The sequence below is a fragment of the Aspergillus bombycis genome, assembly GCF_001792695.1.
Source record: "Aspergillus bombycis strain NRRL26010 chromosome Unknown contig00035, whole genome shotgun sequence".
NCBI lineage: Eukaryota > Fungi > Ascomycota > Eurotiomycetes > Eurotiales > Aspergillaceae > Aspergillus > Aspergillus bombycis.
In genome coordinates, this window is record NW_019170037.1 from 86,593 (window position 1) to 98,166 (window position 11,574).

An 11,574-nucleotide genomic window follows, 5' to 3' on the forward strand; every position below is an offset into this window, starting at 1 on the left:
TTCGCCTCCTGGAACGTATGATAATAGGGCTTTATTCTGGCTGAACAAGCATCCTGCGTCAAGATAGAACATATCACGTTCCGGGTTACTACCAACCCTAGAACCGCCATACCTTCAGTTTGTGTTCTTCATGGCGTATACAGCCAGAAGCACATTCTTCAGCCGGGTCTGATGAGATTTCCCTATGAGGGAGCCCCATACTCGATGGAGATACTTGAAAGTTGACGTGGTTCCCTCCGCTTCTGAAATACGGTTTCTCCGCAGACCCAAGCGCAGCTGTATAGCCGCCCGTAGTCATCCCTATAACGTAGTACCTCTCCTATATCGAAGTTAGTCATCCCTAGTTATAGGTAGTATGTACAATAAGACCTATCCATCAGTCAAGGATGCAACGCTCATTTTTTGGCCACAGGTTCCCAGTAGGTCATCCAAGGGATTTTTATCTAACCAATATGGCGCAACTCCCCTATGAGTAGATGTAGGATGCTATGAGCTAGAGGCTTTTCAATTGGTAGTAGTCTCGGGGTATTGGCACTTGGTGTCGAACTTTTAGCTCCGAGTCCCTAGTCTATTTCTTAATATTCAACTTCGGGCAACCCTTTGGGTTCAGCGAGAAAATGTGAATTCTTAGATCGAATATTGACCAAGGAGTATGTCAAATGGTCATGGAGGTCAAAATCGTTGATTATGGTGTTTCTGAGGTCCTAGACACTTGTCGGGTGAATGTCGCCCTTACGGCGTCGAATATGTCGAGGGGTATGATGAGTGAGGTTCGCAACGCCCAATGTATATCTGACGGAAGACCAGCAATCGCTAAGCTGTGCTATGAGTAAGAAGCTCTGGACTCCATGCTTTCGTTTCTTTAACTTCAGAAAGACTGATAGAATCCTAACGTCTTCTTCTGGCCCGAGAGACAATTCCACACACATCTCCATCATCGACGGAATGTGGGACTTTTGCTCAGGATACCAGTCGCTACAAGTCAATAAAATGTTGGGCATTCCTGTTTACATCGACCATCGGCAGCTCATACAGAGGGACAAGCATTTCCGGTATCTTTCTGGTGGGTATTTGAAAGCCCTAGCCATGGACAACGTGCCGGATAAACCGGTTACCTATTTGGTGACCCTCTGCCACAGAGGTAGACCTCATCAACACACAGCTGGCCCGGATGTTTAAGCGAATTACACTGTACTGTCATTTATATAGGTCTCATAGTATTTATGGGCTTGGCAGCATGGGTCGCAAGCATAGAACCTGAGTGGCTCGGAGCAAAATGGCAATCGATCAGATCCACCGACCATCCCCCTCCGAGCCAATGAACACCCTGAACCTGCTTCCAGGGTTGCCTGCATGCCCCAGGCCACCATGCATAGGTAAACGCACATGGCATATCAGCCCTATGCAGCTGGGACCACAGTGGCTGAAACACCATGATATGAATGCGATGCTAATCATATTGATTAAGCCTGTGGATAAGTACCTGATATAGCCATCTGGTGAGTTAACCTCATGACTGAGCAAGCCCTGGTTCTGTCGAGCCCACCAGGTTTAGCCCCAGGATCTAATCGATAACGAACCCACAGACCTAATAAAGACTATTATATAGAATTTCCAACAGTGTGGTAGCTCGGGCATGTTATGTCGTTGTGGGTCCATGTCCATTCACCTCCGAGAACTACATCGAGACTAATCTATACCATCTCCGAGCGAGGGTGAACCAGTATAAATACCATGCCGTTTCCCTTGCATCCTACTTGAGAGCAGGGATAAACCGCACAGAGCAACAGAGTCTCTGAATTCCTCACCTTCATTATGATCTATCATGGCGCTTTATCTCTAACACTGGCCACCACATTGGCCCACGCAGCCGCGATTATTCCCCGTGAAACGACGATATCCCTACCCTCCTCAACAGAAGTTCAAAATTACCCTATAGTCCGCCCTTGCATGGCACCTGGTGTCGTCTGCCTGAAACAACATGCCGCAAATCTCCCCTATCCCTTCTACCGTGCTGCTCCCGACGGCCGAGACATCCCCACCTATGGCGACACCAAAGTCCCCGCAGATGCCTCCTGGCAAAATGTATCAACGGCCAGCTTCATTGTCTTCGACGAGTCCCGCGCAGCAGAGGTCCTAGGAGACGCCCCCAGTGTGGAGTTCGTCTTCTCTGTGGATGCTAATCACATACATGAGTCCCCTGTTTTCGTCCCAACCCAGAACCGCATCTATTTCTCCGAGCTCTCAACAAACCTCCCCCAACTCACCATCGACCTCAACCAAGACCCTCCCACGCTTTCCCAGTTCACCGCCGACCCACCCATCTATATCCCCAACGGAGGTTTCTACCACAACAACACAGTCTACTTCTCCGTAGCAGGAAGCAACGCCTCCATCCCCGGCCTCGGCGAACAACGCCCCGGAATCGTCACCTTAGACCCGGCAACCAACAAGTCCACCACCCTCCTAGACAACTACTATGGCATGACCTTCACCGACTGCGACGACCTCATCGTCGACCCAGAGACCGGCTTCATCTGGTTCACCTCCCCCTATTACTCCTGGTGGTTGAAGCTCGCCGACATCCCCCCGCAGCTCAAGTCCGGGACATACCGATTCGACCCAGCCACAGGCTCCACAGTCATCGCCAACGACGACATGTTCTCGCCCAACGGGATCGCCCTCAGTGCAGACCGTCGACACATGTACATCAGCGATTCGGCCGCCTCAGGGCTCTCGGCGCCCATCTCGCCCGACGTTCCCAGCCCCGGCGGAGCCGGTATCTTATACAACATTACTGGGACCCGGACAATCTATAAGTTCGATCTCGTTGACGATGGTCGCGCTATCATCAACAAGAGGCCGATCTACTATGATGCCATTGGGTCTGTTCCGGATGGACTCAAGGTTGCCCGAAATGGCTATGTTGTCACGGCGGCTGGGAACGGGTTGAGCGTGATGGATGAGTATGGGGACATGATTGTACGCGTGCAGGCAAATTTCACCGTCAATAACTTTATCTGGTCCGATGCGAATGGCTATCGTGAGGTGTGGATGGTGGGGATGGGTGGTGTTGCTCGCTTGAAGTGGGGACTCCAGGGACAGGAGGCTGTTTGATTCTTTTTCTTTGATCTGTGTAAAAGCACTATCCTTCGGTTGTATATATTTGAGTTTCGGTCAAATAGAGATCTCTTTAATAGAGTGAATACTTACTTACTTTCACCCGTTGAGCGAGTACTATCTCATATTCTATCATGGGAATTTCATATCAGGTACCTTTTATATTTTCTTCAAGTATTACACTCTCGGGCTTGTCAAACTAAAGACGTATATTTTATTAAGACCTACAGTACACTCTGACTGACTTGCGTAAAACAAGTACATGATATCTAGCCCTTGACAAGTCTCGTAACTAACAGTCGAGTTAGTCCACAACGTCCGGTGGAAGCAGCACCACGTAATCCAACGGAGCAGGTTCAATGCCGTCGGGCACACCGATAATCTTCAACTGATCACCGTTCTCAATTTCCACATCCCGAAATGTGATTCGCGTAGCGGAATGGCCGTCAATGTAGATGGACGGTGTATGTCCCAGGGTGTTCTCACTGTTTCCCTCCCATCGCCCCACAAGGCGATCATTAACATAGACTGTCCACTCGGATTTCCCACCATACATATCGTAATAGTTGACGCCGAGATCATAGATCCCCGAGGGGAATTCGAGTCTGGCTTCAGCCGTGCCCGTGGTGGAGTTTGAGGTTGTGACAACCGCGGTATAGTTGGATGCCGCCTCAAAAGGACTCACGGTGTACAGCTCGTAGCCATCCAAGGTCATAGACTCAGCTTCCACGCGCCATGGATGATGGCCTACTCGTTCCTTTTCATCTGAGATTCCCGACATGTTCCAGTAGAAGTTATTGATGGCATCCCGCCACACGAGAGAATGTCCAGCTTGGTAGATTAAGCGAGACAGTATATCATTGTAGCGTTGCTCATCAACACGACCTCTGAGAGATTCCCACTGGGACAAGAGGTGTTGCGCTGCCTCTGCACCGTCGTAGTGTGCGTCGTAGAAATGTTGGATGACGGTCTTGCCGGAGTGGAGACGGTGCGTATAGGGAACGTGATGGAACCACAGCAACAGATCATCCGGTGTGCTGTCAAGGTCCTCATACACCTGTGCAATTTCAGCTGGGTATTGGCCTGCATTCCCCGTACCATTTTTAACGGTGCGATCCATGCCAATGGTGTCGTGATCAGCGCGGGTCCATTGCCCCCAACCATTATTATCCTGCGATGCGGGGTTGGGGCCGTAGTGTGTGTAAAGAATATCGGTAAGCGTCTGAATGCCCAGGTTTCCTGTGTAATTTTCATACGCGGGCCACGATGTCATAGAGATGTCAGTGAGTGTGTCCAATACATTTTGATCACGTCCAAAGGTAAGGCGAATCCAGTCCTGAAGGATGTCTTGCGAATCGTCCGTGGGACTCCACGCCAGGCGACCATAAGCATATAAATTAGACATTGCCAGATGGCTGCCCAACCATGTTGTGTTCGTTCCAACATTAACCACCGCTGCCCATCCGCCTAGTTGGCGATCGAACCGTTGCCCCGAGACTATGTCGCGAACAAGCGATGGTTGATGGTCGACGCGCAGATCAAAGTCTAAAAGCTCTTTCCACAGTGGGGATAGGTAGACTAGATGATCTTGTTGGCCTAAATATTCTTGGGTGACCTGCAGTTCGATCGCCACGTTGGTTTGGTAGAGATTGGCGAACAGAGGAGACACCGGCTCTCGGACCTGGAAATCAATAGGCCCATATTTTATCTGCAGGATTACATTATCCTCAAATTGGCCATCCAGCTGCTTGAAAAAGTCAACTTGTGCATTTGCCCTGTCATTTGTCCAGATTGATTCGTTGATATGATGGTCATAGACAAAAGTGCGAAACATAAGGATTCCGCCGTGCGGTTGTAGGGCTTTCGCAAAGACGTTGGCTCCCTCCGCTAGCGTGCGATTGTATGTATCAGGGCCAGGCTGTCCTTCAGAGCTGGCTTTTACCAGATATCCTGCCATGTCTGGTACGCGGTCATACAAGCTATCCGTAATGTTGGCCCACCAGGAGATGACGGAGGGATCAAGTGGGTCGTAAGTGCCTAGGCCGCCTAAGGTATCTGGCGACGCAAAGTTGAGAGAGATGCCGATCTGGATGCCATACGGCCGGAAAACATTTGCAATGCGAGCCAGGCCATCCATATTCTGGGAAGTTAAGAGGGTTGCATTGGCATTGACATTGTTGACGACGATACCATTGATTCGGATCGACGCCAGAAGGCGAGCATACTGTTTGGCACGGGATAGATCCTCGACAATTCGGCCATCTTGGAAGAAAATAGACGGCCCAGCATATCCACGCTCAATGCTCCCATCCATATTATCCCATTGATTCACCCATCGAACTGGTGCATGTGCACTAGTGGAATAGTTGACGTGAGAGAAGTTGCCCTGCGCAAGGAGCGAGAGATACTCAAAAGCTCCGTACAGTGCACCTCTTTCATTTTCTCCCAGGATCTGAACAGTATCGCCATAAGACCGCAACCAGAAGCCATCAATGCCAAGACTAGGAATTTCGGAGCTTTTGTTGCAGGCTTGGCGGTATTGCTCGAGTGTAGAGACCAGAATCGATGAGTGCGAACCACAGCTGGACCGCTTGATAGGCAATCGTTTGCCAACGATATTCTCCAGTCCAGTTTGCAGCTCATGAACAGCGGTACCTATGGGGCCCGAGTCGGTGCTATTCAATGTAACAATGCTCGACGGTAACGCCCGCTGACAGCGTTTGTCGCAGTGCACAGGAGCATACCGTAGCCATCCATTGAAGCCGTTTTCTGCTGTTGTAATGGATACGAGCCACAGCAGCACGGTCAGAAATGGCCAGCGCATTTTGTCAATGTTCTCGGTCTGCTCTTCCCATAGAGCAATTGAGCCGGTTTAAATACCGAGATCTGCATCTTGCTCAATGCTCAATTACCGATACCAATCCCCACGCTAACAACACCCATGAATTCAGGCTATATTAATCCGGGGTAACGTGGGGTCATTGACCGACCACCATAATATACCCCATAGTTCCACCGTAAAGTAAATTTGCAAGCAGATGGGGAAACGTCACTGCGGGGAAATCGCCATGAATCAGGCATGAGTTTAGCCGGAAAGTTGGATAATTCTCGGTGATGAACGAGTGGTCGGGTTAGAATTTCGCCGGCATTCGGACTGATTATCCCGGGCTCCAACTCAGTGTCAGGGAGGATCCTAAAGTAGAGAAATAAATTTAGAGTATGTCTAGTGCAAGAGCCAACAATGCTAATTTGTAGGAAAATTGGATGCTCTCCCAAAAGGGGATACATACTTGTACAAGACCCGGGACGCGCTAATACCAAACAGGACATGGGGGTGCTGACGTGGGATCATGTGACCCATTGTTTCCCTTTCGGTCTGTTTCTTCCTTCGTTTCCAATGACTTGCCCGTCACCAGACAATAGCACTATACCTAGATGATAATAGCGGACAGAATGAGTACTGTCGCTAGGAACTCCTTTCGTGCTCGTGCGGTACGCGTCCCTTCCAATTATGTACCAAGGACCCCCCGATTAACCATCCCCAGTGTGACAATTGCCGAGCCCGGAAGGTACGTGATAGCAGCCATATCAGGCCCTTCGACATGCATCTAACAGTCAGCAGATCAAGTGCGACAAAGCCATTCCATGCTCCAGTTGTGGTGCATTGGGGATACCTTGCAGGGTAGCCGGCATCTCTACTACCAGTAATAGCAGTACGAGCGTCCCAGAGCCGCGGCGGAATGAGTCGGGCCAATAGTAAGGCAGCATTGAAAGCGCCCTTGCATGCTCTTGAGGTTGACGATGGTAACAGTGAACGAAAGTTGGAGGCCCTTCAAGAACAACTTGCCGTTATCAATCAAACACTTGCGCAAATCACACAGTCTTCAGCTCCCAGTGCTGCTGGTTCGGTTTCCGTTCCCGAATCGTCTGCTCATGCCACACTACCATTCGAAGGGCAGTCGTCATTTCATCATGAGACACTGCTTGCTAAGGATGCGGCGCTGTCGGCCATCTCTACGTCCCACAACAGTGGACTAAACGACCATGTGTCCGCTGTCCTGTCGTCTTTGAAGAACAGCCTCACGGAAGAACCTTTGTCTCCCAATGGCTGCCCGACAGAGACAGGTTTACCGTCATCATCGCAAGAGTCAAGGTCATTGCTGCCAGTAGATCTGGTTGTCGCGGTGGTCAGGGCTGTAAAAGGTATGGGTGATCTTTTTCCGTCCGTCATTTCACCGACTGACTAGATAGCAAAACCTCCCTTTTTTCTTGTCAGTCATTCCTGGAGAGACTTTCTCCAAGTCGAATCTCTATGCCAATCTATCTACTTCCCAATAAATCCAGTCCCTGCAGGTTCTTTGACTCTATTGTATGGCCTTCTCTATTATATCATTCGTGACTATCTTCATGAAGGACACCCAGACCTGGCGCGATATGACCTGTCGTCCAGTGCAAAGGTTTGCGAGCGTCGCTTCTATCTGGGCTTAAATAGCTATGAGCTTATGGCGGACCCGACAATCGAAAAGATCCAAGCACTTTTGATTGGGGTAAGAAACATCAGTATAACTCCGAACTTCCGCTGACATGACCAGATAATTAAAGCCCAGGAAGAGTTTGATATTCAGCGTTGCTGGACATATCTATCTCTTGCGTTCAATATGTGCCAGACTATTGGTTTACATAGGAATTCCACTACCAAGGGTGACCCATCTACCCTCGCTGAGACGAAGCGGCATGCCTTTTGGTTGCTGTACACCATTGATAAGAACATATCACTGAATCTAGGATTCACGTCACACTTCCAAGATCATGACATAGACGCAGACCTCTTCGCCCCTTCAGATCACCACCAATATCGTTCATGGGACCTAATGACCCTCGTCACTGCCGAGTTTGCGACGATCCAAGGAAGGGTCTATGATGAACTTTACTCTATTTCTGCTTCCAGGGCCAGCGATGAGAAGAGGCTACATTCTATCGAGAAGCTTTCTCTTGATCTGATCGCTGTTCGAGACAAACTGCTCGCGGTAGGCATTCCAGTGAAACCAACGCACCAGCGGCTAACTCTTTCTCAGATTGATGTCAGTGCAGGTCTTTATGCGGATTCACTCCATGGCATGGCTGCATGTGCTGATTTCATCACCTACTCGGTGCTGACGGTTATCTATCGAGCCGAAACACGTCCTCGAAATGCCATGGCAATCTCATCCCGATGCTATGAAGCTGCCACACTAGCCTTGCATAGCCATCTGAAATGCTTCACCTATTTCCGCGGTCGCCAAACCCATAAGCAAATTGAATACGTTCATTGGTTAGCACATTGAACATATACGTTCGAAAGCCGCTGACACGCATACAGGATCTTACTCTATCCATCATTCGCGCCGTTTGTGATCGTCTTCACACATGCGATTACCACTGCCAGCAACGCCGACCTCACTCTCCTCCAGGAGACGGTCAAGTCTCTAGACCTCATCAAGGGGCTGTCTCGTGGATCGAAGCATCTGTATACAATCTGTGATGCTTTTGCCCGAGCGGCACAAGTTCTTGTGGAGTCTCAGCAGACTCTGACGGGTCTGGAACAACACCAGGATGGCTCGCTCGTCATTCCCACTACGATAAATGGCCCAGCCAACATTTCTCTGCCAAATGTGCCGTGGCCAGAAGATACATTCGACTCTATTATGAGCCAGGAGGACATATCCATGTTTCTGAACGACTTCATCGGGGCAAACCGATCGGTGATGGATATATTGAATTCTAATTACATGAGCGACACTCTAGGCTAACAATCTCGCACTTAAGGACCAATGTCCATCACTATCTTACACACCAAACAGCTGTTCCCCTTCATCATGGGCTGAAATTGAATCTTAGATTACGTACTATGACATTCGATTAGCTTCAATGATTCTCAACGCAATGCGTGATGACTTACCGGAATGAAGAGGTATGGGACACGGCGTTCGTATTCCGCCCACGCCTCGCCGTATCTCTCCCGGCATCGCTGGATATCGCGAATGACGCGGTGGATGATCATGGTCGTGAAAAAAACCGAATAGAACCATGGGAATGGCGAGTTGAATCCTGTAATCAATCCCCAGGAAAAGGCGAAAAACCAGTCGCAAGTATAGTGCACTTTGCGCGCCATACCGTCTACATATTCCGTCAGCATGATCAGACACTATTGGTATGTCCCTGCCCAGTAGCAACTTACACCATCCACTGCACAGAATGGAGTCACCCGTCGCGGTGGGAATCTTCTCCGGGTTTTCAATGTATTTCCAGGGGAGTTGAGGGAACGTCTTCCGGTCAACCCAGAACCCGCGCTCTTGGGCTCTGAACATATTCTTCTGGCTGTTGCATGTGTCCCAGACCCAGTAGGCGAAGAGATACATCGCGAACAAGGCAGCCAACGCGATTGGATTCCAACGGTAGGTCGATGGGTCGTGGGACGCGAGGTACAGGGTGCAGTGACAGTAGCTCATTGGCACCCCCGCGAGGTTCCAGAAAATGAGCATAAACCCCCATTTCTCGTAATACATGTCCCTATACGGGGTTAGTTGCAGCTACTTCCAGCGAGATGATGGCAACCGGACTTACCAACTGGTGATAATCAATTCTTCGCCTTTGGCGCAGGCGTTGGCGTACAGGAAGTGTGCCATCAGCACGAAACACACTTCTCCGGAGACATAGCCCAATTCTTCCCACTGCTTCAATGCGGTTGCCAGGGATAGGAGGAACAGGATGTACCATGGGATGCGGACTTCGAAAAACATCTTCATATCGAGCCATTTGAAGAGCCGAGGGTTCAGTTCGGCCCCCATGAAGAAGTCGTACATATGCGAGCCAGTCATGCGATGTTGCGCGCCTCTGGCCAGCGCCGACACATAGGCGACTATGGAGACCAGGAAGCCTGAGCAAATTGCCACTGACATAATTGAGCCGAACTCGTTAATCAACGTATCAAGACGAAAGATGCCGGTGAAGTGCAAAGCCAAGGAGCCAGCAATGGTTATATACCAGGCTGATACCGCCGAACAATAGTAGTCAAGCTGCTTCCCGTTCAAATGAGGCAAACACTTTCCTTTGCCGTATACTCCGGGCAGGTAGATGTATCCGATTCCTTGTAGGATCAAGAAAGTCCAGTAGATGGTCCATGCTCGCCGATGAGGGAATGCGTGGGTGTACACAAGGTCGAAAAGATGGTACACGAATTCACCGATGGTCTCACCATTCTGCGGTGTTGGGGCACGGCCATCGTAGAACGTCGCACCAATATACATGTAGTACATCAGTAAAGGGAACCCCAACATCAACGCGGTCACTCCAGCCGAACCACCAAACTCCATATGAGTCTCTGGCGCAGACGAAGGCTTCGAGACTGGTTTCTCGGAGCCATTGGCTGACCCATTTGCGCGACGGTTTCGAGGCATATCTGCTGGGTGGCTATAATATTCGGTCAGTGTTGTGGATCTCAACATTCATTGCGCGCGGTTTGGTTCATCTTGCGAATAAGACATGATATATAAATTGCCGGATACTCACTGATTACTACTCGAACTAGACGCCGACATCTTCCTCGCTTTCGCACACAAAGCTTCGAGACACAGAGCAAGACTTTGAACTACCCTTGGCAGAACACATTCAACTTTCCTCCCTTCACTATTTAACTGAGCCCTGGAGCCCCTTTACTACTCGGATTGTCACCCACCGAAAACCGTGTGAAATTCGGTTCCCGTGCTCTCCGCGGTCTCCGCGGCGGCCTCGGGCCCCACCCGCAATACTTACCCAACAGGAAGTTGTTTCATTTTATTTTCTCTCTTTGTATCCAAAAAAAGACCAAGCAGAGAGAGAGACAGACAAAAAGTAAAATAGGGAAAGGAAATGCCGCAAAGGGTATGCCCACCGGCATTGTTGTGCCTCCGCCCGATATAAGGACATTGCCGATTGTCTGTATGCACCACTCTCACCGAAGTAACTTAGATTAAACGTGGACACCGAACTACCGGTCAAAGGGTATTGATCGGCTCCGTACAGCACGGGGTTATCCAGTCAATATTTCCTCGTTCAGAAAGTTATGCATCGGACTGGTCACAATCCCAAGCCTGGTCACCGAATAGTTACTACCTGGACAATAATTAACAGACGTATCGTTGGAAACATGGTTCCTTACCGCCTTAGCTTATCAGCGCACGATTGACTGGTTTTATTTTACTTGCTATTAACAAGCCAGGATGACCTGCTAGTACCCTACCTAGGAACAGAATATGAGCAACTTGGGAATTTCGTCATATCAATATTACTCTACTTGTGAAAAATCACATTGGGTGGCCAGATTCGGTGCTGTCTGCATGGCAAACCCCATGAACGAAAAGCTGGTTGGATGGTCACCTTCTACCCTTAGTGGACATCCAATGACTACGAGCCAATCTACCGCTGACGCGCGGGCTA

At 49.7% G+C, this 11,574-nt stretch overlaps 4 protein-coding genes across 4 annotated transcripts; 2 read left to right on the plus strand and 2 right to left on the minus strand.

Moving 5' to 3' along the window:
• Nucleotides 1-1,815: 1,815 nt before the first annotated feature.
• ABOM_005665 (SMP-30/gluconolactonase/LRE family protein) lies at nt 1,816-3,117 on the plus strand (the record flags this gene model as incomplete). The annotated part of the gene is made up of 1 exon (XM_022532794.1): nt 1,816-3,117. The coding sequence occupies one exon, from the start codon at nt 1,816-1,818 to the stop codon at nt 3,115-3,117; it is 1,302 nt and encodes a 433-aa protein (XP_022389794.1).
• A 307-nt stretch (nt 3,118-3,424) lies between these two features.
• On the minus strand, nt 3,425-5,944 carry aguA (alpha-glucuronidase; the record flags this gene model as incomplete). The annotated part of the gene is made up of 1 exon (XM_022532795.1): nt 3,425-5,944. The coding sequence occupies one exon, from the start codon at nt 5,942-5,944 to the stop codon at nt 3,425-3,427; it is 2,520 nt and encodes an 839-aa protein (XP_022389795.1).
• A 629-nt stretch (nt 5,945-6,573) lies between these two features.
• ABOM_005667 (transcription factor domain-containing protein) lies at nt 6,574-8,909 on the plus strand (the record flags this gene model as incomplete). Its single annotated transcript, XM_022532796.1, has 8 exons — nt 6,574-6,612; nt 6,666-6,689; nt 6,743-6,876; nt 6,932-7,323; nt 7,372-7,667; nt 7,713-8,147; nt 8,196-8,431; nt 8,480-8,909. 8 exons carry the CDS (start codon nt 6,574-6,576, stop codon nt 8,907-8,909), a joined length of 1,986 nt encoding a protein of 661 aa, XP_022389796.1.
• Nucleotides 8,910-9,034: 125 nt separating this feature from the next.
• On the minus strand, nt 9,035-10,697 carry erg4A (c-24(28) sterol reductase; the record flags this gene model as incomplete). The annotated part of the gene is made up of 4 exons (XM_022532797.1): nt 9,035-9,276; nt 9,338-9,669; nt 9,724-10,569; nt 10,669-10,697. 4 exons carry the CDS (start codon nt 10,695-10,697, stop codon nt 9,035-9,037), a joined length of 1,449 nt encoding a protein of 482 aa, XP_022389787.1.
• Between the last annotated feature and the right edge of the window lie 877 nt (nt 10,698-11,574).